Below are 27,529 nucleotides of genomic sequence, written 5' to 3' on the forward strand. Positions count from 1 at the left end.
AAAACAATGTCCCAATGAGGAATTGTGCTGTCACTACTACAAAACTTACTGATCAATTCTGATATCATAGAAAAGGTGACAACAAGATATTACAAACCTTCTGATGTGAGGTATTTTGATTTAGACATCAACGCCTTTAAAGGATTCCTGCCATAAACATTGACTGTGCATATTCAGGCCTTTAGATCTTATTTCTAATTTATAAGAAAGTACTGAAAAGCAGAAAAAATAAATAAACCAAGCAAAAGTAACCAGACAAACTCAGAATGTGGGACCTCCTACAGAACAACTTATCTGGTTGCTTCAGTGGGTCTATGTCACAGGGGAAAAAAGAGGGGAAAGAGAAGTCTCTTCTAGGTTAAAAGAGACTAAGAGACCCAACAGTCAAAGATAATGTGTGAACCTCTTATTAGGATCTTTTTTGAAAAAGATTTTATTCACTTATTGTTAAAGAGAAGGAAGGGGGGTAGAAAGAAAGGGAGAAAAATATCAATGTGTAGTTGCCCCTCATGTGCCCCCTGCTGGGGACTTGGCCCACAACCCGGGCATGTGCCCTGATGGGGAATTGAACCCTTGACCCTTTGGTTCACAGGCTGGCGCTCAATCCACTGAGCCACACCAGCCAGGGCTCTTATTTGGATCCTGATTGAAATGACCTATATAGAAAAATATCAGAGAATGATTTAAAGATGTATGTAGTTTTATATAATATCAAGGAATTATTGTTAATTTTATTTAACTGTGATAATATGATTTATATGTACTTATAGAGAAGCATAGTAAAATATTTCAGGATGGAATATAATGTCTTCTGTGATTTACTTTAAAATACTTTGGAAGTATTTACTTTGGAAGTAAAAGAACAAATGCATAAAAATATGGCAATGTGTTAAAATTATTAAATATAATTAGTAGGTTTTGTGGGAGTTCAATATACTCTTCAAAATTTTTGTGTATTCTCTGCTCATTTCTCACCACCTCTGCTGCTAGCATCCTGATCCAGGCTACCATCCTGTTTTATGAGAATTATTGTATGGACACCCAACAAGTCTCCTGTGTCCACCCTTGTCTTCTTTCCATCTATTCTTAACATAGCAGCAAGAGTCCTCCTTTTTAAACATTATCTATCTGCTTAAAAGACTCCTCTCTAACAGAGAAAAGCCAAAGTTCTTCCAAAAGACTATTTGACCTGGTCCCTCATTAATTCTCTGGTTCCCTGTTACCTCTGAGTTTCTCTCCAATCTCTACCTTGTTCATTCCTCTGGAGAGAGACTAGCCTCCTTATTGTTCCTGGAACACACTAAGTCACTCTTGACATGAAGCTTTTGCACCAGCTTCTTCCTTTGCCTGGAAGGGTGTCTCCCTTGTATATCTGCCTAGAGAGCCATTTCATTACCTTCAAGAGTTTGATTCTCAGGATGGCTATACTGACCACCTCTTAGGAATGTATAGGTGCTTCCAAATTCATATGTTGAAGCTCTAAATCCAGACTTGAATACATTTAGAGTAAGGAAGTAATTAAGTTTAAATGAGATCATAAAGGTTGGGCCTAATCCAATAAGCACAATGGGATTAGTATCCTTATCAGAAGAGACTTGAGAAAGCTGGCTTTCTGCCTATGTATACACACACTAAGGAAAGGCCATGTGAGGATAGTGTGAAGAAGGCCTTCTACAAGCCAGGACAAGAGTCCTCACCAGATACCAAATTGACTGCAACCTCGATCTTGCACTTTTAGCTTCCAGAACTGTGAGAAAATAGATTTTTGTTGTTTAAGCCACCAGTCTATAGTGTTTTGCTATGGCAGCCCAAGAAAACTAAGAAACCACCATTAAAAAAAAGATACAACTAGTTCACTTCCTACCATCTCTCTTCTACATCTTCTGCACCCTGTTGTACTCTTTCTTTTCTCCAGATCCCTTATCACATTTTAATTTACCTTATAATTTATTTATTTATTATCCTTATTGTTTATTATCTGTCTAGAATGTAAGCTCCTTGAGAACAGGGGTCATTATTTTATCCAAAACTGCATTTCAAGTTCTGAGAAAAGTACCAGACACATAATAAAGTCTCTAATATTTGCTAAATTTACTAATGATTAAAATATTGACTTTGTAATAGATATTAAAATTTTTTAGGTTGGATATCAGGTACTGAACCAAATAAGAAGATACAAATTATTAATCATTTATTTTAGATAACTACTAATTATAATTATAATCAATTTTAATTTATATGATTTATAATATTACTGAAAAAAGTATTAAAGTCAAGCAACAAAATAAAATAGGTTACCTATCATAACATATGCAGGGCATAATGTTTCATATTTTTCCCTTGGTTTGATGCTTACGAAAGCTGAGAAATATAAAAGAATGTGGCTATTCCGCATGGTAGACTTAAGCAAACACTGGATCTTAAAGAATTACCAGAGTTTTACGGTCCTCTAGAATCACTAGCAAAATTTAGAAGACATTAAAGCAGCAGGCAGCTCATAAACTATTTTAGGTACACCTTTTTTATATGTTAAAATAAGAATGGTTGGTCTGATGAATTTTCACATGCTCACTCTAATTGGATATGCTTGGGAAGGATACATAAAGATGAATAAAAAATCTTTATCAGGTAATACTGAATCACTGAACCTCAGAACCCAGTGGGGGAAAAATGATATCATAGACCATAAAATGTTTTCTCATACTAGATTACCATTTCAAAGCACCAGCCAACTGAAGTGAGGAAATGACATATAATGTATTAATAAACAATTTGTAATCCCTTGGGCACATGTGTTACAAAAGCACCACTAGGAGAGGATAAAATATGCCATGGTTGTGAGAACAAATTCTGATTCATGGCTATGCATGTACACACAGAGCATTACCAGTAGAGAATGAAGACACTTTTATAAATCTTTTCATAGAAAATGGAATTCTTTCACCTAAAAATATAAACATGAATCTTTTTGGAATAAACACAAGTCATTTCCTCATTAGACTTCAAATTCTATAAATGGCCAAATTAAATTATTTTGTATTTGTATAATAAACAAATAATTAAACAAATAGTAATTATAAAGTACTAATTAAGTTTTCATCAGTATTATCTTTGATTGAAATTCTCATTATTTAAACTCAGCATATGGATCTGACTTATTAAGCCAATTTTATATCTCTAAGAAGCTTAAGTTAAATGAGTTATAAAGCTTATAAGCTTTACATTGTGTGGCTCTTGACTTAGGTACATATTACATGATATTATTATTATTTATATTATTATTAATCTTAAGAGAAAATAAGTTCTTTTAATGGAACTCCAATATAAGGAGTTACTCTCCTTTGGCCTAGTCATCCTGGATATTCTAATACTTCACAAAAATTTACCAAAAGTCACTCAATTTCATAATCTAAGAAACATAAATTAAAATAAGCTAGGTAGATATTATTATCATATATCAGATTGTCAAAATTTTAGAAGTAGATAATATAGTGCTTTCCAAGGTATAGGAAGTGTCACACTTATTCATTGCTAAAAAACAAAAAGGAATTATTGTATCTTTATGTGTAAAAATAAAGCATACTTACAAGTGCATGTTAACTTCAAAAGCTAAGACAAGAAGGTGAAAAGAGAACAGCTAGAAAGAAATAATTTAAAATGTTAAGAGGAGAAAATAATACAGCAAGAATAGGATGTCCGTGGGGACAGAAATGTCACCAACAGTCATGAGATTGAGAGCCCTGGGGCACTTCGTGATTCTCTGGCAACTGGTAACTGGTTAGGAGCACAGCGCTGCTGACTGAAGTTATACTGCCTGGGTCTAAAAGCTGGTGCTGCCACTTCCTAGCTCAGTAACCTTGGGCAAATTGCTTAAAGAGACAACTTTTCATTTCTTACCAATAAATAAATGATAGGTATAAGTTGGAGATCATGTTATAGGGTTGTTGTGAAGAACATATGAAGTTGATATATAAAAACATTCAGAAAAGTCTTGGCATATAAAAAATGTTTAGTATTTTTATTAACATTTATTATATCCATTCATCCATTCATCTGATTTAATCTCCCAGTTATTTTGTGAGATAGGTATTATTCTTCACATTTTGGAAATGAGATTTCAAAAGTTAATTTTTGAAGTAATTAACCCAAGGTCACATAAATTCAGTATATGCCAAAAGTGCCTGAAATAATGCCTGTCTAACCACAAAGTTTATGAGGCCCACCCCCACCTTACCACTACCTCTTTAACATAACAAAACTTTTCCCTATATCTCTGGTGTTTTGGAGGCAAGTGATTCTTTTTCTGAAAAAAAAAATAGAGACTCCCTATTTCTGTTTCTAAGTGAGCATATTGGAACTCTTCACTGTTAGCTTAGTAATTAAATGAGAAGTGTTATGACAGAAGAAAACAATCAGAGTGACTTTGCGGCGGGGTTTAAGATTTCATCTTGTTCAGCTTTAATGAAGTCCTGTAAGGTGCAGAAAGGAGTGTCTGGTTTTCAAATCACAGGAATCCTCTATAATTAAACCTTGTAATCAAAACATTGCCTACAAGCTGTTTCCATAAACTGATGTGCTAAGGAGGGTTTTCAAAAAGTGTTTAAGAGGGATTCTTGTGAATTTTGTTAATAAAAATGCTAATGTGCAATCTTGAGTGAAAAAAATCAAATAAGTTGTAAGTATTTCTTTAGGATTAAAATAATGGTGCATATCATTTCCCATGTTTATTCTTTTTAAAAATTTTCATCAATAACTTAATTTTTTCCTTTTTTTATCAGTGTTCAATTACAGTTGTCCATAGAGACTTCCCTAAGTGCAAACTCCTCCACATCCAGCCATTCTTATCCAGCCAAACTCTGCCTGGTTCCTTCGCACTTGGACTGTTGTTAGACCCTTTCACCAAAAAATCCTTTTAGTCCTTCAGTCCATGGTGATTCTTTTATCCATAATTTTAACTCCTGAATAGTAATGTCTCTGAGAGGCAAACCACTATCAAAATGGTGTTTCTTGCAAATGTATATACCCTGTACTAATTTAGGAACACAGGTTTGCAAAGGCTCTTGAATCATGATGATTTTATTGATAGGCAACTCAGCTGGGAGTTCATTGCCTGTGGTGCAAAATACCAGTGAATGAATGTGTATCTGCTGGTGGTTTAATGACCTAAATGGGGCCTCTTTTCACTAGGACTTTTTTCACTGAAGTCTGGGATGACATACACACAGAAGTCTTTAGTAGGTTTATTTGAGAGGAAAAATGGACTCAAACATCTTTTGTAACCTTACGATGACATTGGTGATATTATTACCAATGCATTTCATTATTTGCTGAAATAATTCTCACAGCCATGGAACCACTCTCACAGCCATGGAACCACTTTGCCATTGACTATTGACTATTATAGAAATGGTCAACTTTGTTACTTTTTTGAATCATATTATATCTTCCTTGTCAAAGGAGCTATGGTCTTGCCCTGGCTGGTGTAGCTCAGTGGATTGAGCGTGGGGTGTGAAACAAAGCATCGCAGGTTCGATTCCTAGTCAGGGCACATGCTTGGGTTGCAGGCCATGGCCCCCAGCAACCGCACATTGATGTTTCTCTCTGTTTCTCTTTCTCCCTCCCTTCCTTCTCTAAAAATAAATAAATAAAATCTTCAAAAAAAAAAAAAGAAGCTATGGTCTTTTACTAACATCAAATCATGGACCCCAGCCATATCTGGAGGGTGTTCTTTGGTGCCTGTCCCATCATGGTCAACCTGATTGCACCACAGAACCATAACATCCAATAGCCAGGCAGAAAACTGCTGTGAGGACAGAAACTGATGGTGTTAAATCCACTAACAAGTAAAGTGATTGGACTACCTTACACCCCATATTCCAAATGTGAATATTTCGTTTCACCACAACTGAGGGTTGTACTTTTAGCAATTTCCTCTACCCCTGCCTGTCACTGTTTTACTAACTATAAATGACTAGAGAGCAGAACTCCACGTGCTCAATCCAGAATAAGTAAGACAGAGCAAAAGCCTATTTATTACATAGCTGCTATCAGAAGAGGTCCCATAAATTACTATTCTAAGGAAGTACCTGAAAGGCTGGTCTACAAATAATATGTGAATTCTGAGAAATTTGGTTATAGATACATGAAACCCTTTCTTGTCACTTTCCCTTATCAGCGCAGCACCTTTCTACCTACTGAGTTCAGTCCACATTTCACCAGCCCCTCCTTCCCTAGCCTCAGCTCTGTGCTCTACCCTTCCCTACCCTGTGCTCTGTCCTTCATGCCACATCTTTACATCCCTTCTAGGTTCCTGCTGATAACCAGGGCACAAAAGCATTAGCACCTGGACAACTGGGGTGCTGGTAGTTATGAGTCCAAAGAAGGGATCAAGAACTGACTGTATATTTCTATTACTTTCTTGAATTAATTTTCACACTTCGCTTCCTAGCCTGTGAGAGTAAGGAAGGAAAAGAAGACAATATCTATGGCCAAAATGCGGAAGGAGCCCATCCTTGGTCAGAGGGAAGCCATCTGGCTGTATCAGAGGAATCATGTCCCCGTACACAATGGTCCATGTGCTTGACTTTCCCCCTTTTTATGGCTTTTCATTCTCATCCCTATTATCCTGGATGTCTCAACTTTGCCTCTCAGGTAACTGACTGCATGGGCCATCCTCACATCAATAATCTGTATGAAACCATCAAGCTCTGAAAGACATAGCACACACCACACAACACAGCATAGCAAGGCAGTCTCTTTTCAGCAATGCTCCTACAAAGTATCATCTCCCTAAGACACATGAGCTATTCACTTTGCCCTGGTCTCCTTTATTCCATCAGCAAACACACCAGGATCACTAGTTAGCTGTGCTAATAGTCTCTGAATGCTGTAATCTCAAGGAAGTTAAGTTGATGCTCTCAAGGCATTTACTGTAGTGGTGTCATTGTGTGATAAAAGCACCTGTCAAATGAAGAAACACTCAAAGCAATTTCAATATGAAAGGTCTAATCAGCCAGTTTTAAAATGATTAAATTTGGGGAAAGTTAATCAAACTAGTGATTTTATGAAGTTAGACAGCATAGCTAATAAAATTTGTTATTCTTCAATAAACTTCTATGTAGCAAGTCATATACCTCTTCTTCATTTCTTCGAGATCCTAAGTTTTTAGTTAATTAATTAATTAATATTTTAATCCTCACCCAAGGATATTTTTTTTTATTTTAGAGTGAGAGGAAGGGAGAGAGAGAAAGAGAGAAACACTGATATGAGAGAGAAGCATCAATTGGTTGCCTCCTGTAAGTGCCCCAACCGGGGATTGAACCTGAAACTTAGGTACATGCCCTGACCAAGGACTGAACCTGAAACATTTTGATTTATGAGATGATGCTCCAGTCAACTGAGCCACCCAGCATGGGCAAGATCCAAAGTTTCATCAATGAAACTGAGGCTGCAGAAGATGGCTTTCTATACAATTAACATTTAAAAAGCCTGGTGAGAACTGCTAACTGAAAATGGTAGAACAATTTATCTTTGTCTAGCTACAACTCTCACTAAAATCTACTGATGCTCATGATATAGTGTAACGTGCATCTGAGCAACATACAAATTTCCATATTCTCAAAGTTTGGTGCAGGAGAAACTGGAAGTTGTAATTTACTCAGAGAAACTCTAGGGAAATAATGTCTCCTAAGGAAATATATTTCTAAAGTCTTTGGTTATAACCTATCCAAAAATAGGCGATTAAGCATTTAAAATTTTTCTAACTATAAAATATTCATGCCTTTACTTATGTTGCTTTATTTAAATCTTTCAAATTAGATACCATCATCACCATTTTCCAAATAAGGAAACTGTGGTTTATAGAAATTAAATTATTTTCTCAAGTGGAGGAACCAAAATTTGAATCCAGGTCTAAATCCTGTATTTGTAGTGTAACAGCTACAAAAGCTGTGCTGGAACCCTGGCCCAGGCACTTGATTACTCAAGATGGGCCTTGAGTCCCTCATCTATAAAATGGAGATAACAGAAGCACCTGGGCAGGGTTTCTTTTTTTTTCTTAATGAAGATTTGTTTTAATAATAAAGCAAAGTATTTATTTAAAACTTAAATACGCCCAATAATACATGCTTAATTTCTTTCTTCAGCGAGTCAAGAAAACCACAGGTGTGCCTCAGGAAATAATTCTTTGCTGAGGGCTGTCCCTCACACTGCGGGATGCTCAGTGATACCCTTTGTTTCTGCCCACTAGATGCCAGCAGCTCAGCCCCCACAGTTGTGACAACCAAAAATGGCTCCAGACATTGTAAAATGTCCCTTGGAGAGTAAAATCACTTTGGTTGAGAACCACTGATCTAAATTAAAGCATAGCTGTGAAGAGTCCATTAGTTAATACATACAAATAGCCTAAAATATGTCTGGCATACAATAGTTAATATTAGATGATGGTGATGACAAAAAAGAGGAGGAGGAGGAGAAAGAGGAGGAGAAAGAAGAAATATATTTGCATCTGACTAAATTGTATTTGTGTTTTGTTTTAGGCTGGATTGGGTGGATATAATTTTAAAAACTCATGAAAGAGTTGACTAAAAACAAATCAAAATTAAAGAGGACTGGTAAACTTTCTGTTTTTTTAGGATTATTTCAGAAAAATTTCCATAATCCCTTCTCTTTTTAATTCGGTAAAGATGTTCTACTGTAATATTGTATATTAAATACCCAAGTAAATATTTGCATAGTATAATGTTAGTACACACCAGCATAGAACCAATACAACTTCAAAATCTAGGTCCAGATTTGAATGAATGAAACATCCATCTATTAATATGATATTACAAAATACTATTTTTCCTTAATTAGGCTAATTAACCTTGAAATGAATTTATACTTGAGAGCATTCAGTCATGGATTAATACATTTACTAATGAATATTGTATTATAATTAACATGTTGAGATTACAAATGAAAGTAAACTACAAAACATGTCTTACCTAAAGTCTTAACAGGGTCAGAGTAATCAGAGTCAGTAAATTGTCCCATGATATTTGTGGCTCTAAATTTAAATCTATGAAATAGAAAAAAAATTAAAAACCAACAATTAGCATGCCCTATTATTTTTCTATAAATAATTTAGTAAAAAGCTATTAAAATGAACATTTTTATTCAAGATAAAAAGAATTTATAAGATGCAAACTTGAGATTCAACTCCCATCAGGACAAATATATATTGTCTTTATGTAAAATGGATGATTATCCTACACACAGGCCTCATGAACTTCATGAGAGAGTGACTAAAAATCTGAGCAGACTCATGGGCAGTCAGCAGCTAAGGTGAAGCAGATTACCTCTTTCACAGATTGGTTTGAGTAAAATAATTTAGCCTCTGTGACAGTGTGTTGCATGAATATACTTTGTAAATATTAAGCATAACAACTGTTGTACCTCGACCAACTTTGAAAATGCCAGTGAACCAGATTTAGAATCATCATACAGAGCTTGTTCACATGCACACAATTAAGATCGGCGTTTCTTACATCTGTGAGTGCACAGCTGTGTTTTTACTTCCTATGCTTTTGTGACATTTGAAATAGAGTATGGGTGCAGAAGAGAATCAACCTTAAAAATCACTAGGTGATTCTGGCATCTGCAAAGACAATTGAAACACCTTATTTGAAATCTATAGACATCCAGGCATTTAAAAATATAAAACCAATTTACATTAATAAATTGCAATGCATAATTTAATTTCTACTAGTCTCAAATTCTTATGATTCTATTGATTATATGAAGTGTACGTTTTTGAAAAATTCACAAAATGAAAAGTACATGATAAACATCACTATGTAATATACCATTTTCATAACTTTGAAGTGTATAATAATTATATTTTAGGCAATATTTCTGTAACCAATGTAACTGTACTTAATTATAGATAGAGCATTCTTTCTTTTGATTGCCTAAGCCCTCTAACTTTCTAATGTGAATTTGGCCTAGGACATACAAATAATTTAATAATACTTTAATTAGTTGGTATTATGAGATGAGCTGAATTTTTCAAACTTAGTAGTAAAAAATTATATTTTAAAAATAAAATAATTTAAGACTTTTGAAAAGCTGTAATCTTATGATACAAATATAGTGGTCTTAATTTAATAGTAAAAAATTAATTTAGTAAAGAAATTAACAAAGCCAAATAGCAGCAGTGAATTTTAATATGATATTAAATTATTAGGATCTACAAAATGCCAAATATTAAAGTGAGTTGTAAAGATTTCAATTATTCATTCAAATGTTTGATGGTATAAAGAACATAAAATTAGTGTTTTGAACAAGGTAAACTGAAGAAAGACATAACCAAAGGACTATGATAGTATTTCTAAAAACCTGCACATTAGCAAGCATGGCAAAATAATGAGTGAAAAACACAAAATATTACCCATTAGCCACATTGTCTTCTACAAAAACAAAGGAATTCTCCTACCTATATTCTCTAAGTACACATTTTTCATATTGACCTTATGTCACTTATCAGTTCAAATCATAATTACATTTAAGTTTGCCTACGTTTCCGACAGAACTGTATGTTTATGGAATGTGAGGACAATCCTTTGCTGATCTTTACATTCCTAGGAACTAAAAAGTCAGGTCACAATGCATGTTGGACGTCCAGTGCTTACTGGAAAGATCAAAGCACATGTGGGTTGATGGAGGAAAGATGTCAACTAGCTTGCTAACATAATACATGGCAGGTATAAACTACACTTACAAGTATTGCTTTTTTGGCTTCAAAGGTCCATTGCAAATTTTGTCTTCATTGCCCGGAATCATACATGCATGATCAGCACCTATGATGTAGATTTCTTCATTGCTACTAAACTTTGTCTTTCCTTCTGTGCACGGAGGGTTAGGAAAGCCTTCATTTGTAAAATATGGCCTTGGTTTATTAAAATATGCATCATACCACTTTGTTACATTTCCATCTTGCTGAGCTATTTTCAGAAAAAAGAATGTACAAGTAATATACACATCTATTTTCACATTTATAAAGGCTGTTTTTATAATTGCACGAGGAAATTCCAGGTGAAATGTCTCTCACTCTATGAACAACCAGGAATGATTCAGTTGATTTAAAGAAAAAATATCCCTCAGTCAAGGGTCACGCTTTCATTCACACCACCAAAGAAGCTACCAAGACCCCATCTTGTCAAAGCCAAAACAATCTTACTAGCACACGGAATAAATAAATCACATATTTTAATTGTGCCTTCTCTTATATTTATAAACATTTTAAGCATAAATAAATGGTTAACATAGTTAATGATAATATTAAAAATCTACTAAGCTTAAGAGTTGTATGATAATCAACAGTCAACTAATATTACCAATGTTGAACTGAAATGTCTATACCATTCAGCAATTCATACTTTATAATTTAACAACAAAACTTAATATTTGATGATACCTCCAACTTCTGCTACAAGCACTTGTACATTTTTGATTGGTCCATGATCATCATTGTAGTAACATATTGGCATTCTGATTGTAATTGTTGTTGAAGTCACAAGTAATTTTCCTGTGGCATCATAAATAGGGGTTGGTTTGGTTTTTGGTCGTGCTGGAGCTTTACACAAAGAAAAGTATCACAATTGATTTTTTGTTTTTGAAGAGAAAAAAAATTTAATTTTTACTTCATGTAGGTTATTTACAGATAAAGTGATGATAAACATAAATAACAAAAGAAACAGAGTTTCATTTTGGTACAGCAAATATTTAGCAATTATTATCTCCTGATGGTGTAATTATGTATTTGAGACTTAACCTGAAATAATGGGATTCAGATGTGACTTTTGGATATTTAACTTATCTTCACATATTAAATAAATTCAAATTATATATGCTCTCACTCATGTATAATTTTCATCAGTGCATTAAATCATTACTATTTTAGTGTTTTTTATTCTTTAATTCTTTTAGTTAGTTTATCCATTTCTATTCTAGTCATACCAGCATCTTCCCCCCACCCTCCATTTATTCATGCCAAACATCCTTTTATTTCTGTGGAATAGATTTTAAAAAGCAGAATTTCTGGAACAAAAGATATATGTGTTTTTAACTTTAATAGGTAGTGCCAGAACAATTTCTAAAAGTGTCCTGATAATTCACAGCTTACCATCAATGCATACAAACACCTCAGGAATCAATATATATAGAAGCTCTGTTTATTTAATTTCATTTTATAGCTATATATACCACCTGTGCAAGATACAGTAAGTTGCTTAATCAAACTTCAATTTCCACATTTATTAAATCTTTTTAAAAGGCCTCTCAATAATAATGCTATAAAAGTGGTGATATTATTTCCATTTTACACATGAGGAAATGGCCTTATATCACATACCTATAAAAGGGAACCAAATCTTTTTAACTCAATCCATTAGCTCATTCCTCTGAGATGTAAAGACTGTGATTATAGATGTGTAGCAAGTATTTGGGGGGAAATATTTGTGAAAGGTAAAGGGACAGTGAGCAGGAGTAGGTGGCAAGAGCCTGTAGACCACAGACCACAGGTCTGACACCTGCGAAAGGGGCGAAGGAAGAAAGAATCCAGTGGGAGGAGCCTCAGTTTTCAGGGAGTTCTGAGAAGCTCCCAACAGAGCCACTGGGGAGTCCCCCGGCAAAAGTTTCCAGTTAGAAGAATCTGTCATTGGACATTCCTACCCAACCTGACATTATCTGCCAAATGTAAACTTAATGAGACTACTGTTAACTCAACGTCACTCTGTGTTACTAATAAAATCATTCATGTTACTGAAGAAAAGTTAATTTCTCTAGGACCCCACCACTGCAACCAGTGATCATACACCTTCTCTAGATAACTAGTCTCACTAAGGCATAGAAAGTGAGAATTAATCATCTTTCCCTGGGACAACCAAAGCATCTGCAATGAGAATTTTTTACTAAACAATTGATACGATGCATGTATTGTTAACTGCATACTTACATGTCTACCAATGAATAACAGAGATTAAGATAGTATGGTACAAGCTCTTCTTCATGAAGTTACTTTTTAAAATTACTGATATTTTGAGAGCTTTATGTATTTGTATATTCTAAGCAATAATTTATCAATTAAAAGCAAGTAATACTTACATAGAGTATTGCAATTATGTAAAATACCCATTGATGAAAAGATAAAATTAGCTTTCAGTGAATATTTCTCATTCTTGAGAGTATTAATTTCCAGGCACTGTCCTAAGGCTTTTTCGAAGATTGTCTCTTTTAATCCTCACAACAATCTATGAAGTAGGAACACATATTATGTCCACTACACAGGCATATAGACCTTAAGAAACTTGCCCAAAGCCAAATGAATACCAAGTGGCCAGTCCATGATGCCATCACAGCCCTGAGACCCCACTGGCTTTCAATCACTGTGCTCTGGGGTCCTTCCCAAGGACTGAGAAAAGTTACTTTTTGCTTTAAAGAGAGAAGCGTCAGGTGGTGGAATTCTACTGAAGGTCCATACACATAAGGTTTTACTTGTTTTTGTTTTGTTTTGTGTTTAGCTCTGTGTAGGTTTTACACAGACTTTTAGAGAGATGGCACAACTACATACATGTTTTCAGTCTCAGGAACAGACAGTACCCTCCATGACTGAATGGCTTTAAATTGTGGGGAGTGAGGAACTCCAAATTTACTTGTATTTTCTATAAAAACTACCTATCAGAATAATGAATTGGTAGACCAGAATTTTTATAGTCATAATCATAAAGCTGAATACATGGTAGTTCAGTGAACACTATTTGATTAACTGAAAAGAATCTGACTTTCAATATAAATAAAGGTCATTCAAGGAATCTAATTAAAGCTAGCTAACTTCTAGTCATGGGTAATTTAAAGAATGAATTTTGGCTTCAGTAAAATTAAAAGTCAAAATAATGGACTATAAAATTTGTCTAAGAAAAATTTAAAGTTAGATGAAAGGATAAAAGAAAATACCAGGTATTTTATTTAACATAGTAACTTGCAGCATTATTTAGGCATTTTAATTATAGTTTTATTAAGCACACAGTATTACTTAAATATGCTTATTATATGCACATGCATCATTTAGTTGACTACACACTTAACCCTAATACAAAATTCAAGTTATAATTACTATTGGATTAAGAAAACAGCATCTGTGTTTGAAAGGCAGTTCGTGTGTGTACCTTTAATATCCATGGTTATTCTCATCTGAACCTTTGGCCCTGCACCAGCACTATTGATTGCATAAACCTAAAACAAAGAAATGTCTTGTTACTATTTTCAAATTATTGTTTCTGTGTACATAACTGGTTATGGTTTTATGTAAATATGAAATATTCTACTTTTTAAAACAATTGCATATCATTTATTAATTATATTTTTATATTTAGTTACTAAGTTGTTACTAGTACGATCTTATGTTACTGATCTAACTACTGATCTTATGTTACTGAGCCCTGAGGACAAAGGCTGTGTGACCTGAATAGCTGGAACACAGAGGCTAGGAAAGGACTGTGGTTTCAACGGGAACCCACAGGAGGAAAAGAAAAGACTGAGTGTATACTCTCTCTTCCTCTACTCTAACATCTGTTCCTCCTCTCTGTAGCTAGGTAACAAACTTTCTGTAAATCCATATTCAAGACCCTCTTTTTTCCTTCTCTGAGATGAAATCCTATTCCTTCAGCCTCCCAGTTTTCCTGTATTAAATCATCCCTCTGAAAGTTGCCCTTTATGCCCTTCTTCACCCCTGCCCCAAAGTATCTGACGCTATAACCTGCATAATGCAGCATATACACATAAAACATTTCTGTTTGTATACACAGAGGGTGATTTACACAGATGGGAATCCTTTCAATTAACTTTGTGCTCAGGAAACAGTAGACATACAGTCTTCTTTCACTCACATTATATTGCTACATAAAACAAAGACTATGTTCTTGGCCAGTTTTATTGTGCTTGATAAACAAAATTCAGAATATTATATGTTAGTGGAGTTAATTAATTTTTTTATGTATTAGTGACCCACAGTCCACACTATAGATACTTTAATTAAAGTATTGAAGCATTGAAATTATAATGATATATATGATGTGGTAGTTATGATAAATAAACCAAGACCCAAAAATGTGGTTAAAAATATCTAAAGAAAATATTTATTGGAGCTTGTAAACTTAAGAATGTATCCATAACAACAAAAAAAATGGTATCATGGTGTGCTTCATTATTTTTATTTCTTTATGGTACAACATAACATTTAAGTTTCATAATAAAGGATGAGTTGGGCTGTGCTTCTCCAATTGCATTACGGAAGGAAGTCACTTGGAAACCCTGTTCAGTGAAGATATGCAGATTTTGACTCAACAGACAGGGACAGGTGCTAAAGTTATACATTTCTAATAATCTTTCAGGAGTTGAGGATGCTGTAAATTGCACTTTGTGGACAATCAGAGAACTTATTTCTTGTTCTTTAAATTAAGATTTAGTTGTGCTTCATTTCCTATCTTTTCTTGTCCTCACAATAGGCAAAACTGATAGAGCATTCACTGGTTACTATAACTATAAATTTTTGATACAAAATTCTTATAAATAAATTATTATTCTTATTACTATTTTTTTCAGATAAGGAAACTAAGACACATTTTTGAGGAAACTGACCAGACACAGAAAATAGCAATGTTAGGATTTGAACAGGTTGTTCATTTCTGTTAATCACCATTCCCCCTCTCATAGATCTTTCACAACAGCAGTCTGTTTAATGGTGTGTGCAACAAGAATCCTTGCAGGACCCATTATATAACAAGATATAAACTAAGCAAGGGAAGAAATATATATGTATGTATACATATATATGCACACACAAGTCACTGATGAAAGTATTCTGATAATTATAAAGAATTGGTAGGAGAATCAGTTAATAAGCTAAGGTTCAGGATGAATTCTATGTTTCTTAAAAGACAATTTTCTGAATCAGATAATTATATTTAAAAATTGTAAGACATGCTACAAAAATCATCAAAGGCTGAAACAAATTGTGTAAGATCTGTACATAATGTGTGTGAACTCACATACATGTTTACTTTCTCAAATGGATAATTTAGAGTGAAGATATAAAATGTTATTAGCTTTTAGTAATAGTTATGTGAATTACATGTGAGTTTCAATCATGTAAATAGTTATATCTGGTCTTTGCCTTTACAATTCGCTTTTCCATTTTCCATTTATAATCACACTAACAGTTTTCCAGTTGGTACAACTACCTCTTTATATACCACTGCTGTTTCACTTTTAACATGCATTTCACTAAAATCATACAAATGTTTTATCTACTTATTTTTCATAGAATTTGCTGTATTATAATAAGAAATCAATAATTTTATTTCCTAAATCTATTTTTTGTTGGCATGTCTTAAACAATCCCACAAAAAGATAGGAAAAATCTAGTGTGACCTAATCAACAAGACAAACAAGCAAGCAAAATAAAACCAGAAACACTGAAATAAAGAACAATCTGACAGTAACCAGAGGGAGCAGGGAGAGGAATAATGGGGGAAAATAGGGGAAGGGCCATCAAGGAACATGTATAAAGGACACATGGACAAAGCCAAAGGGGGTAGGATTGAGGGTGGGAGGTGGGGTGGGTGGGATGGGCAGAAATGGTGGGGAGGAAATGGAGACAAGTGTACTTGAGCAACAATAAAAAACTGTGCAAAAAAATTCTTGTACCATAATATGTTAAAAAATAAATGCTAAAACTCCTTTATAATACAAAAAACAAGTATCTATTAAATTAAAAAATTTAGTGTGTACATAAACTGAAGTATTTTTGAATGCTGAATTTGTAAACTGACTTTGTAAAATAGGACAATAATTAAAAGCTGTGAATGCTTACACTGATGTTGTATGTATGTCCACCTTTTAGTCCTTCTAGCATTGCAATGACGGATGTGTCGGTTTTCTGGATGATACTAAGGTTGTGAATCTGGACGGCAGTAGGATCATCTTCTCGGTAAACCAGAGCTTGATATACTTGGATATTTCCATTGGGTTGAGAAGGAGGAAGGAATGTTAACTGAAATTTTGTAACTTCATCAGGTATCTTCTGAAATGTCATGTTGTTAGGTGGATCCTTAGGGACTAAAATGAAATATTTAGCCATTAAATTTTACAAAAAAGTGTTGTTTTTGATCTCCACATAAAACTTATTTGCTTCACATTTCTGTTTATTAGGAGTATTACACAGATTACTTAAACCATTTGAGTTATAGAAACAAGCAAAACAGCTGATGCACTGTAAATTCACATTGCTAGGTTGCAGGAACCATAATGCTGATCCAGTTTGTTTGCTTCTTTATTTATTTCTTATTTATTGAGCCCTTCTATGCATTTATTTTTATATAGAACACACCACCATAACTGTTTAAATTTAATTAAAAATAATGTAGACTCACAGGAAGTTACAAAATCTTACACACACACACACACCCCACCCCACGGCTTTCCCCAGTGGTGACATATTATATAACTATAGTTTAATATCAAACCTGGAAACTGGCATTGGTACAATGCTGCACTACAGACCATATTCAAATTTAAGTGTTTTTCATGCTACTTGTATGTAGTTCTATGCAATTTAATCTCATGTATAGATTCCTATAAGCATCAGCAGAAACAACATACAGAGCTATCCCATCCCCATAAAGGGATTTTCTCCTGCTGTCTTCTTATATTTGGCCTCCATGCCTCCCCACAGCACTAACCATTCTCCACTGCCAATAGTTCTGTCATTTCAATAAACACAGTGTACAATGACCGTGAGGTTCATCAGAGTGGTTGCATATATCAATAATTCATTCTTTTTTATTGCCAAGTAGTGTTTCCTTATATGGGTGTACCAGAACTTGTTTAATCATAGAAGATCATTTGGGTTGTATTCAGTGTTTTTGTTATCACTAATAAATCTGCTATTGAGATTTACATACAGATATTTGCATGAACACAAGTTTTCAATTCTCTATGATAAATGTCCAAGAATGTAATTGGTAAGTATATGTTTGGTTTTATAAAAGATTACCAAACTATTTTCCAATGTGACTATACCCTTTTATATTCCCATTAAAAAATGTATGAGAAATCCAGTTTTTCTGCATCTTTGCCAGCCTCTGGTATTCTCACTATTTTAAAAATTATTGTATCTGTTTTAGTAGATGCAGAGTGGTATCTCATTGGGGTTTTAATTTACATTCTCTGAATAAGTAATAATATAAAAATCTATATGATCATGAGTTTATTTGCCAATAATATTTCCTATTTGGTGAAATGTCTTTTGCAGTTTTCTAATTGGATGTTTTAGGTGTTGAGTTTTAAGAGTTCTCTATATAGTCTAGGTATTCCAGTTTATTTTGATAAATAGCTAAGTATCAATAAATTATTTTGAAAGAAAATGTTATATATGAGGATAAAATTACTTTATGAATATACTTCATAATAAAATATATATTTATGAACCAGTTCCTGCTATACTACATAGTGTTCTTTATGTAAATGACTGATCAAATGAATATATCTATTTTGATAAAATTGAAATGGATACATTCTTCCACTCTATATAAAGAATTTTCATAAAGAAGGCTGTTAATATCTGGCTGCTTGAAGTTCAGGTACAAACTTTTTTTCCCCCAACATCTCCAGAGATAGTACCCTGTGGCAAGCAAAATATAAGTAAATGACAGTGAAGAAAAAAAGAGATAACCAAATAACATGTTATTGTGCCAAATATCACAATTTAAGTGCAAAAATGCACAGCTAAAATAAAGGTTAAATTGTTTGACACACATTTTCAAAACATTAGGTATTAAATATTTTTAGGATACATGGGAAACACTTCCTATTTTTTTACAAGAGATGTTTAAAAAAATAAGACCACTTTTAGAGTTGGATGAGTGGAGGAATCCTCTAAATGCTGGAATGAACTTTCTATCCTGCAAATATATTTGGTTTAGATCTAAAATCTGGCTCTTAGATGCTCAGTAAAAATGTACTAAACTACAATACCCTTGGCAGGTGTGGCACATTAAGATTTGCAATCCCTGCTTCATGGCATGAATGTGAATGAGTTCCACAGCACCTTTCCTCACAGGCAGGCAGGGGGAGGGAGAAGTGCAACAAGTAGGAAAAAATAGATACCTGGGATACACGTGCAGCAAAATAGAAACAAGTGGAATTTTAGGGTTTGCAGAATAAGAAGTACCTTTAAATTTAGAACCATCACAGTAGACAATACAGTAGATAACAGTGAAAAGACTAACTGAAAAGTACATTTACCTCCTATACTTACCTGACAGATAGGAACAAATAAACTATAGCAACACATTCCTTCATGTGCTCTTTCCAAAGATATATCTGGTGGCAAAGAACATCAGGAGTCTGAAGGAGGATGGGGCAAGCAAGTTCTGGGAAGTTGACTTTCCACATTTAATTTTTATTTGTTACAATCTTATTATTCATTCAGACCCTGTTCATAGGAACTTGAGGAAATCTGCATGGATTCTGACATGTATCAAATAGATTATATAATAAAACATGTAGTGAAGAAAACCAATATGGTACACATGACCTGGATTCTAATATTGAAATCCAGATGATTTAATAATAGGGTATTATCACTTTCATGTGCATTTAAATCGTGAGACAGAAATAATTAAAATGGAGTTTTAGGTGAAGCATTATTGGCTATAGACAATTGGAAAGATCATTTCTTCAGCAAAGCACCAATTTCTGAAACTTTTAATGTTTAAATAAATGTGAAAAAGTACAATTGGGTTTATCATGAACTAATTTGTTTTTGTCTTTAGAAGGATTGATCATTCTACATAAAATTCCATTTTGCTTCAAAAATAGAAAGCTCTGATTTTGTCAATCAGAGTCATTGGATTTTATATTTATATGCTGTAAAAACTTTTTGTAACACATACTCCTTTTAGGGTGGGGTGCCTCACTAGGTCAGTTTTTAGCGATGATGAAAAATATGTCTTACCTGATTCTAAAGTAGTGACAATCACTGCCATACTTGACTTTCCCTCCACGTATGCAGTGCTGACGTTTCCGGTGAACGCAGTGATCACCACAGAGTACCTTGTGAATATTTTTAAATCTTTAATTTCTATGGTTTTATTTTCTTCGTTTGACTTGATTAAGGAAATATTAAATTCATCACTATCTACCTATAGAAAAAAATAGCTAATAATTAAAAGAAGCAGCACTGGAGACACAAATCACTAAAATATAATAATACAAAGTTACATGTGGTAATTTATCTAGTTAAGATTTAAATGGAGTTGACCCTTGAACAACATGGGTTGGAACTGCGTTGGGCCACATGTATGCAGATTTTTTTCATACATGCCTGTATGGTTTTCAATCTGTGGTTAGGAATCTACAGATGCAGTGGGCTGACTGTGTGCATCAATCTATACCGTTTACATATGGAATGAGAACATCCGAGCATGCTGATATCCACAGGTCGTCCTGAACCAATCCCTGTGGATACTGAGGAATAACACATTTTGGTGGAGTAAAAAGTTATATGCAAATTCTCAACCATGTGGGGGTTGGTGCCATTAATTCCCATGTTGTCAAAGGGTCAACTGTATTTTTAAAAAACAGAAAGTCCTAGGAAATCTAAAGTGTCACTTTAATGGTTTACTAATTAGCAATTATTTCAACAATTAAAAGAAAAAAATAGCCCATCAAAAATCATCAAAATCAAGCAAAAATCATCTCTGCAGTCAATGGAACACTACTTCCTACTTTAATAATTTACAGAAGAAAGAATATAGGTTTTGATACCCAACCATCAAGGGTTCAAATCCCGACTTAGTCACTAAATAGCTCCTTATACCACTCGTCAAGTCACTTATGCTGTGTCTTACTTTCTGTTTATGTAAAACTGGGATGATAATATGTATTTATAGTGTTTTGTTGACATTTAGAAAAAATAGATCTGAAGTACTTTGGTTTTCTATACCATGACTCAAAAAAAAAAGAGACATTTTGTAATATAATTCAGGATGTGTGTGTATATACACAGGATCCAGCGCAAGTAATGCCTCCTTTTTCTTATTATAAAACCTTTTATTGCAGAATGATAAGCATGTAATTCTGCAACAAAACAATATCACACTCAAACACATTATATGACATTTGGGTGAAGTATTCAGATTAAAACTGTAAATTATTACATCCATGTTATTACCCCACCAACCACACTCAAGCAGGCGTCCCTTCTGCCAGACCCTGTGTGGGTGTGTGTGAGAGAGTATCTGAAAAACAATGTTCAGAAATACAACTTCTTTTTGAAACACACTTGACATTTTATACATTTTTAAATTTTATTCCAATTCATTTTAAAATGCTGGTCTTCACTGCAGTTTGAAAAACTCTGATCTACTGTGAGAGTGAGGCGTGGGTGGGGCAGGGGAGATCAATGGGGAAAAATTGGGACAACCTATAATTGAACAACAATAAAAATAATAAAATAAAATAAAATAAGCAGTATAACTAAAAAGAAACCCAGATCTAGCCCTATTCATGACTGGATAAGAACCCAATTGGGGGTGTCATAATTATTAAATGTGCAGAAATTAATACTGTTAGGTGTACCAAATATGCTTGTATAACTTATTTAAACATGGTCCGCCTTTGATGGAGGGTCTGGACTATTCACTGGAGGGATGAAACACAGGTAAAGTTTCTAGCACTAAGGAAGGACTTTTCTTGAGGTGAACATCAGAAAATTTCAATCTTGTTAGGCATGTTCCTCTGAGGTATATGATTTTGAAACTCTAAAACAGGTTATACATACTGTTTTCAGTATTAAGTTCATTTTCAACATGACCCTCCCTGGTAATTTTGAAAGATGGCTTTTTGTTCAGTATATGGTTTTCAAATGCTCTTTTCTAAGAGCTTTTAAAACTGAATCCAATGTTGTTATGAGGAACACAACAAAAAGCTGATAAAGGATATGGCTTTGGAAAAAGCCTAATAGCTTGCTCCCACTTCTAAGACAGAAAGGTGGAAGGAGATATTCCATTGTTCTGAAATGGCAGGAAAAAATTACCCTGGAAATCCCACTAATGAGGTGCATATTCCCACTGGTAGAAAGTGTGGATTTAATTAGTTGTCAATATTTAAATATCACATGAGCATCTGGCTTTTAAAATTTTCCTTAAGACCAGGCTTATACTCATTCTGGGTAACAATTATCTAGAGACGAGTGGCACCTGACTCCCATAATGGAACATGGGTGCCCAGTCCACCACTGCCCCCCCCCCCAGTTGGCTTCATCTGGCTGTCATTTATGTTTGCCTGACTACACACTATAGCTACTTGAACCCTGATTATATAGTTGAAGAGAATTCCTCAGATTCCGTACAAGTAAGTAGCTGACACAGGATTTGCAGTCAGGTTTTTCAATACTCAAGGACTCTCTACACTTCCATAAGATCTTATAAAGTGAAATTAAACTACTCCAATGCCTTCAATGAAAACAATGGATAACAAATGTTGAGAAGTAAAAATATGATACAGCATGTATGTGATCTACTATATCTTTAAAATTTTTTACTAAAATCCAAAACAATTCCGGGCCTGCAAATACAGCATGTGTAACATTTGCCACCTTTCTTCATTAACCCGACACTGTCTCTGCTATTGTTAGCCATCGTTTGTCCACTCGCCCAGGCTGACACCTCAGACCTTTCTGACTCATCATTTCCCTTCAGTCAGTTTCAAGGTATTTGCTCATATAAAATTTGATCACCTATATTTATGAAATATTTTTATTTATTCTTGAAATGTGGTAGCTTTATATACCATTCTAGTAATTAGATTGGTTCTATTTATTTCCTTTTTCTGTTCCACCTCCAGACTTCCTTACTTGGTAAACCCTTATTCATTTCTCAAACTCCAGAACAAATTTAACCTGTTCTGTGAAGTATTGTCTATATCCTATGTCCCCCATAACAGACTAACCAAGGATTTAAAAGAACTGTACTCAGAAAATTATAAGACACTGAAGAAAATGAAGAAGATACAAATAACAGGAAGCATATACATGGATAGGAAGAATTAACACCATTAAAATGCCCATACTACCCAAAGCAATCTATAGATTCAATGCAATTCCTATCAAGAGTCTAACGACATATTTCACAGAAGTAAAACAAATATTTCAAAAATTTATATGGAACCACAAAGGCCCTGAATAGCAACAGCGATCCTGGAAACAAAGAACAAAGTTTGAGAAATCATGCTACCTAATATAAAACTATACAACAAGGCTGTAGTAATCAAAACAGCATGGTACTGGCATAAAAACAGACACATAGATCAATGGAACAGAACAGACAGAACAGAAATTAATCCACATCTTTATAGTCAATATTTGCAGAGGAAGCAAACACATACAATAGGCTAAAGATAGTTTATTCAATAAATGATGTTGGGAAAATTGGACAGATGTGCAAAGAAATGAAACTACATTACCTTCTTACACCACACACAAGAATAAATTCAAAATGGGTGAAAGACTTAAATGTTAGACCCAAAACCATAAAAATCCTAGAAGAAATCATAGGCAGCAAAATCTTGGACATTGCTCATAATAATATTTTATTGGATATATTTCCTCAGGCAAGTAAGGGAAAGAAAGGAACAAATAAACAAATAGGACTACATTAAACTAAAAAGTTTTTGTACAACAAAAGAAATCATCAACAAAATTAAAAACAATGCACAGAATGGGAGAACATATTTGCTGATACATCTGATAAGGGGTTACTATCCAAAATTTATAAAGTACTTATAAAATTCAATATCAAACAAACAAACAAACCCAATTAAAAACTGGGCAAAGGACTTCAACAGACACTTCTCCAAACAGGACATACAAATGGCCAATAAACACATGAAAAGAACTCAAGGTCACTAATCATCAGAAAAAAATGCAAATTAAAACCACAATGAGATACCATCTCACACCTGTCAGAATGGCCATCATCAATAATTCAACAAACGTGCTGCTGAGGATGTGGAGAAAGGGGAACCTTTCTGCACTGTTGGTGGGAATGCAGATTGGGGCAGCCACTGTGGAAAGCAGTATGGAGATACCTCAAAAAATTAAAAATGGATCTGCCTTTTGACTCAGCGATCCCTAGAAGTATATATAATTCTGGAAATATAGCCAAAGGATATAACCCAAACACTAATTCAAATGAACATAAACACCTCTACATTCAGTGCAGCATTATCTACAATTGCCAACATATGGAAGCAGCCCAAGGGTCCATCAGTAGACGAGTGGATAAAACAACTATGGGACATTTACACAATGAAATACTACTTGGCCGCTGAAAAAAAAAAGATAATTTTACCCTTTGTGACAGTATGGATGAACCTGGAGAACATTATGCTAAGTGAAATAAGCCTGTCAGAGAAACACAAATACCATATGATTTCACTGATATGTGGAATCTAATGAACAAACTGAACTAATAGGCAAAACAGAGACAGACTCATAGAGGGAGAGCAGGATGACAGCTAAGGGTGGGGGGAAGTTAGGAGGTGGAGGGACTGAGCAAAAAGGAATAAGGACTCATGCACATGGACAACAGTGTGGGGATTGCAGCAGGGAGAGGGGTAAAAATGGTAATGGAAAAAATACAATAAAAAATGTTAAGAAAAACTGCATACTTCTCACTTTATAATTAGCTGTTTATATTCCAGTGTATCCCACTGAACTGTGAGCTACTTGAGAACAAAACTTTGTTTTCCATCCTTGTTTTGTTAAATAAAGGTTGCTCAATAAGTATTTGTTATTTTGAAAAAAATAAAGATGACAATAAACAAATAACTACAAAATGCATTAATTTCCAGTAGAGTCATCCAGGATGATATCTGTGCCCATATATTTTTATTTGAAATGGTTAATTTTTGCTTAATTGTAACCTACTAGGGAAAGACTTGTATGTCCTTGTGGCTAGTATTTGGCAAAATTCAGGCTGCACCATGGGTTCTATATTCAATGATATATGTTCTTCCTGGCTCTGGAAGCCAGGGATTCTTGAATGTAGATAGTTATATATTCATTCAATGAGCTGCAGATAATCTCCGTAAAGACAGTGATCACATCAGTTTTGTTTACCTCTACATATCCAGAAGCTGTAATAGTACTGGCATGCTGGATTTACTGAAAGACTTGTGTTGAATTAATGAGGGGAGGAAGGAATTAAATGACTGTTTAGTTCCAAATGAATCCCAGGGAAATTCAAACAGATCCCAGTGCTAGGATCTGTTTGAATTCTTGCTACACTTGATACAAAGTGATTTTGATGAGTGTATATTTCGATTTGGCAAATTTTATTTGCTACTTAATGGCTTTTCTTTTTCCATATTACGCAACTGCCTGCTGGTCTTAGCAAGGTCCCTGCCATGTGAGAAATTATTTGTCATGTCTGTGTCTCAGTTTCTCTTTATGCAAAATGAAGATAGTAATATTTACATATAAATGTTGTTAGATAAATATGATCATGCAAATGAAGAGATAATGCTAAGCTCTGATGTTATTTATTTGGGATATATTTCTCCTAGTGTCCCTCTCCCTTCTCATTTGGTATTATGAGTCCTTTTTCACTATATTTTAAACCAATGTATTATTATCAATTTAATCACTTATTTATACGTCATTTACACCCTGAGGATCAATGTAATAAAAGTCATGTTAATAATACCTAGCATATTGAGTACTCATTATTTGTCAAACAATGTTTTAAATTCTTTATGCATATTAATTGATTTAGTCTTCACAAAATCTCTGTACCATAGATACTATTATCTATTATTAATCTTTATTTTACAGATGTGGACACTGAAACAGGTTAAGTAAGTCATCTAATGTCTAATTGAGGTAGGATTAAAACACAAATATTTTGGTTCTGAAACTAAACTCCTGTTTTTCTTTTTTAATTAAATTTATTATGTGACAATGGTTAATAAAATTATATAGGTTTCAAGTGTACAATTCTATGATACATCATCTGTATATTGCATCATGTGCCCATCACACAAGGTCAAATCTGTTTCCACCTCCACATACTTGACCCCTTTACCTTTTACCACCTTCTCACCCGCCTTCCCTGTGGTAACCACCAAGCTGTTGTCTGTGTCTATGAGTTTTTGTTTGCTGGTTTTCCTGTTTGTTCGTTTCCACACTCGACACTGCATATTGCAGAAGGTGCGACAAGCCTTACCGATTCGACGTCTATCAGGTAGAATGTCGGTCCAGTGATGACAGCAGGTTCACTCCAGCTGATGTTGATGCTGACAGGTGAAGTTGCTACTACATACACATTTTCAGGAGGACCATCTGGAGCTAGAAAAACAGAAAATCATTTACTCATCTATGTTTGAGTTAGTATTTTCTACAGGATAATAATAGAAAAGACCATAAAAAATGGATAGCTGTAATGAATTAAGTATTCATTAATTTATAGCTCACAGCATGCTGTAGGTGTTGGTAAATAAAAACATGTAATTCCTTTCAAAATTACTATACATAAAGAACTTCTACATGTGAAATTAATGGTCATAAATGCATGATTTTTAAACTAAAAATAATATTGAAAAGAAACCTTTACTATTGCTAAAATAAATCTTTTTATTCTAAAATACATAGACTAACAATGTTGTTTTAAGAAAACTTGCAAACCATATTTGACTACAGAAAAGGGGAATTGACACAAGGTAATTAGATTCAGAATGTATTGTCAGATGAATGTAAGTTGAGTTGGTTTCACTGTTTTCACTGGGGGAGTAGCACAGTAAATAAGTTATACACTGATCTTATTACAAATGTAAACATTTTCAGGATTATGATGACAAATTCTTTAATTTGTTCTACTTTTATTGTTGTTTGTTCACCAAGAGTACAAGAGATAATACTTTAAGGAATTGACTAATGAAAACCATTAGTTTTCTTTCTAAATTAAATTTATTGGGGTGACACCTGTGAATAGGACCACGTAGGTTTCAAGCATACCTTTCTAAGACACCTGACCTGTACACTGTGTGCCCACCACACACAGTCGCTGCACCCTCCGTCAGTCAGAGAGACCTGGGAACCACGTGACTTCACTCACATGTGAGATGTCAGTTTTTCATTTGTGAAACCCCTAGGTATTAGATGGGTTTATGGAACACTAAGAGATATTTTACTCCCAGCAAATTGGCATAGACACTGGCTCAGGAATGTAGCTGCATACACTTCTGCGCTCCTTTGGTCCCTAGTCAATTCTAGAGACGTTACCTATTGGGAAATAAGTATTTCCCAGAATTTCTAATTTTTAAATTTACATAAGCAAATATTATTGGACAAATATTATTCCAAAAATCCTGAAAAGGTTTACAGAAGAAGATAAAATATTCCATTCCTCAAATAATTTATAGAAAAGGA

General features: G+C 34.1%; 1 protein-coding gene across 1 annotated transcript in view; it reads right to left on the bottom strand.

Annotated features, from left to right (window-relative positions):
* The window catches only part of PTPRQ (protein tyrosine phosphatase receptor type Q), a 250,188-nt gene that overhangs the window by 46,170 nt on the left and 176,489 nt on the right, over positions 1 to 27,529 (bottom strand). Inside the window, exons 44-50 of the mRNA XM_036018637.1 lie at positions 26,328 to 26,449; positions 20,057 to 20,243; positions 16,913 to 17,157; positions 14,208 to 14,274; positions 11,459 to 11,617; positions 10,763 to 10,985; positions 8,988 to 9,061 (exon numbers count right to left, since the gene is read on the bottom strand). Of these exons, the coding sequence (XP_035874530.1) occupies positions 8,988 to 9,061; positions 10,763 to 10,985; positions 11,459 to 11,617; positions 14,208 to 14,274; positions 16,913 to 17,157; positions 20,057 to 20,243; positions 26,328 to 26,449 (1,077 nt within the window). The remainder of the gene's footprint in view (positions 1 to 8,987; positions 9,062 to 10,762; positions 10,986 to 11,458; positions 11,618 to 14,207; positions 14,275 to 16,912; positions 17,158 to 20,056; positions 20,244 to 26,327; positions 26,450 to 27,529) is intronic.

The sequence above is a fragment of the Phyllostomus discolor genome, chromosome 2, assembly GCF_004126475.2.
Source record: "Phyllostomus discolor isolate MPI-MPIP mPhyDis1 chromosome 2, mPhyDis1.pri.v3, whole genome shotgun sequence".
Classification (NCBI taxonomy): domain Eukaryota; kingdom Metazoa; phylum Chordata; class Mammalia; order Chiroptera; family Phyllostomidae; genus Phyllostomus; species Phyllostomus discolor.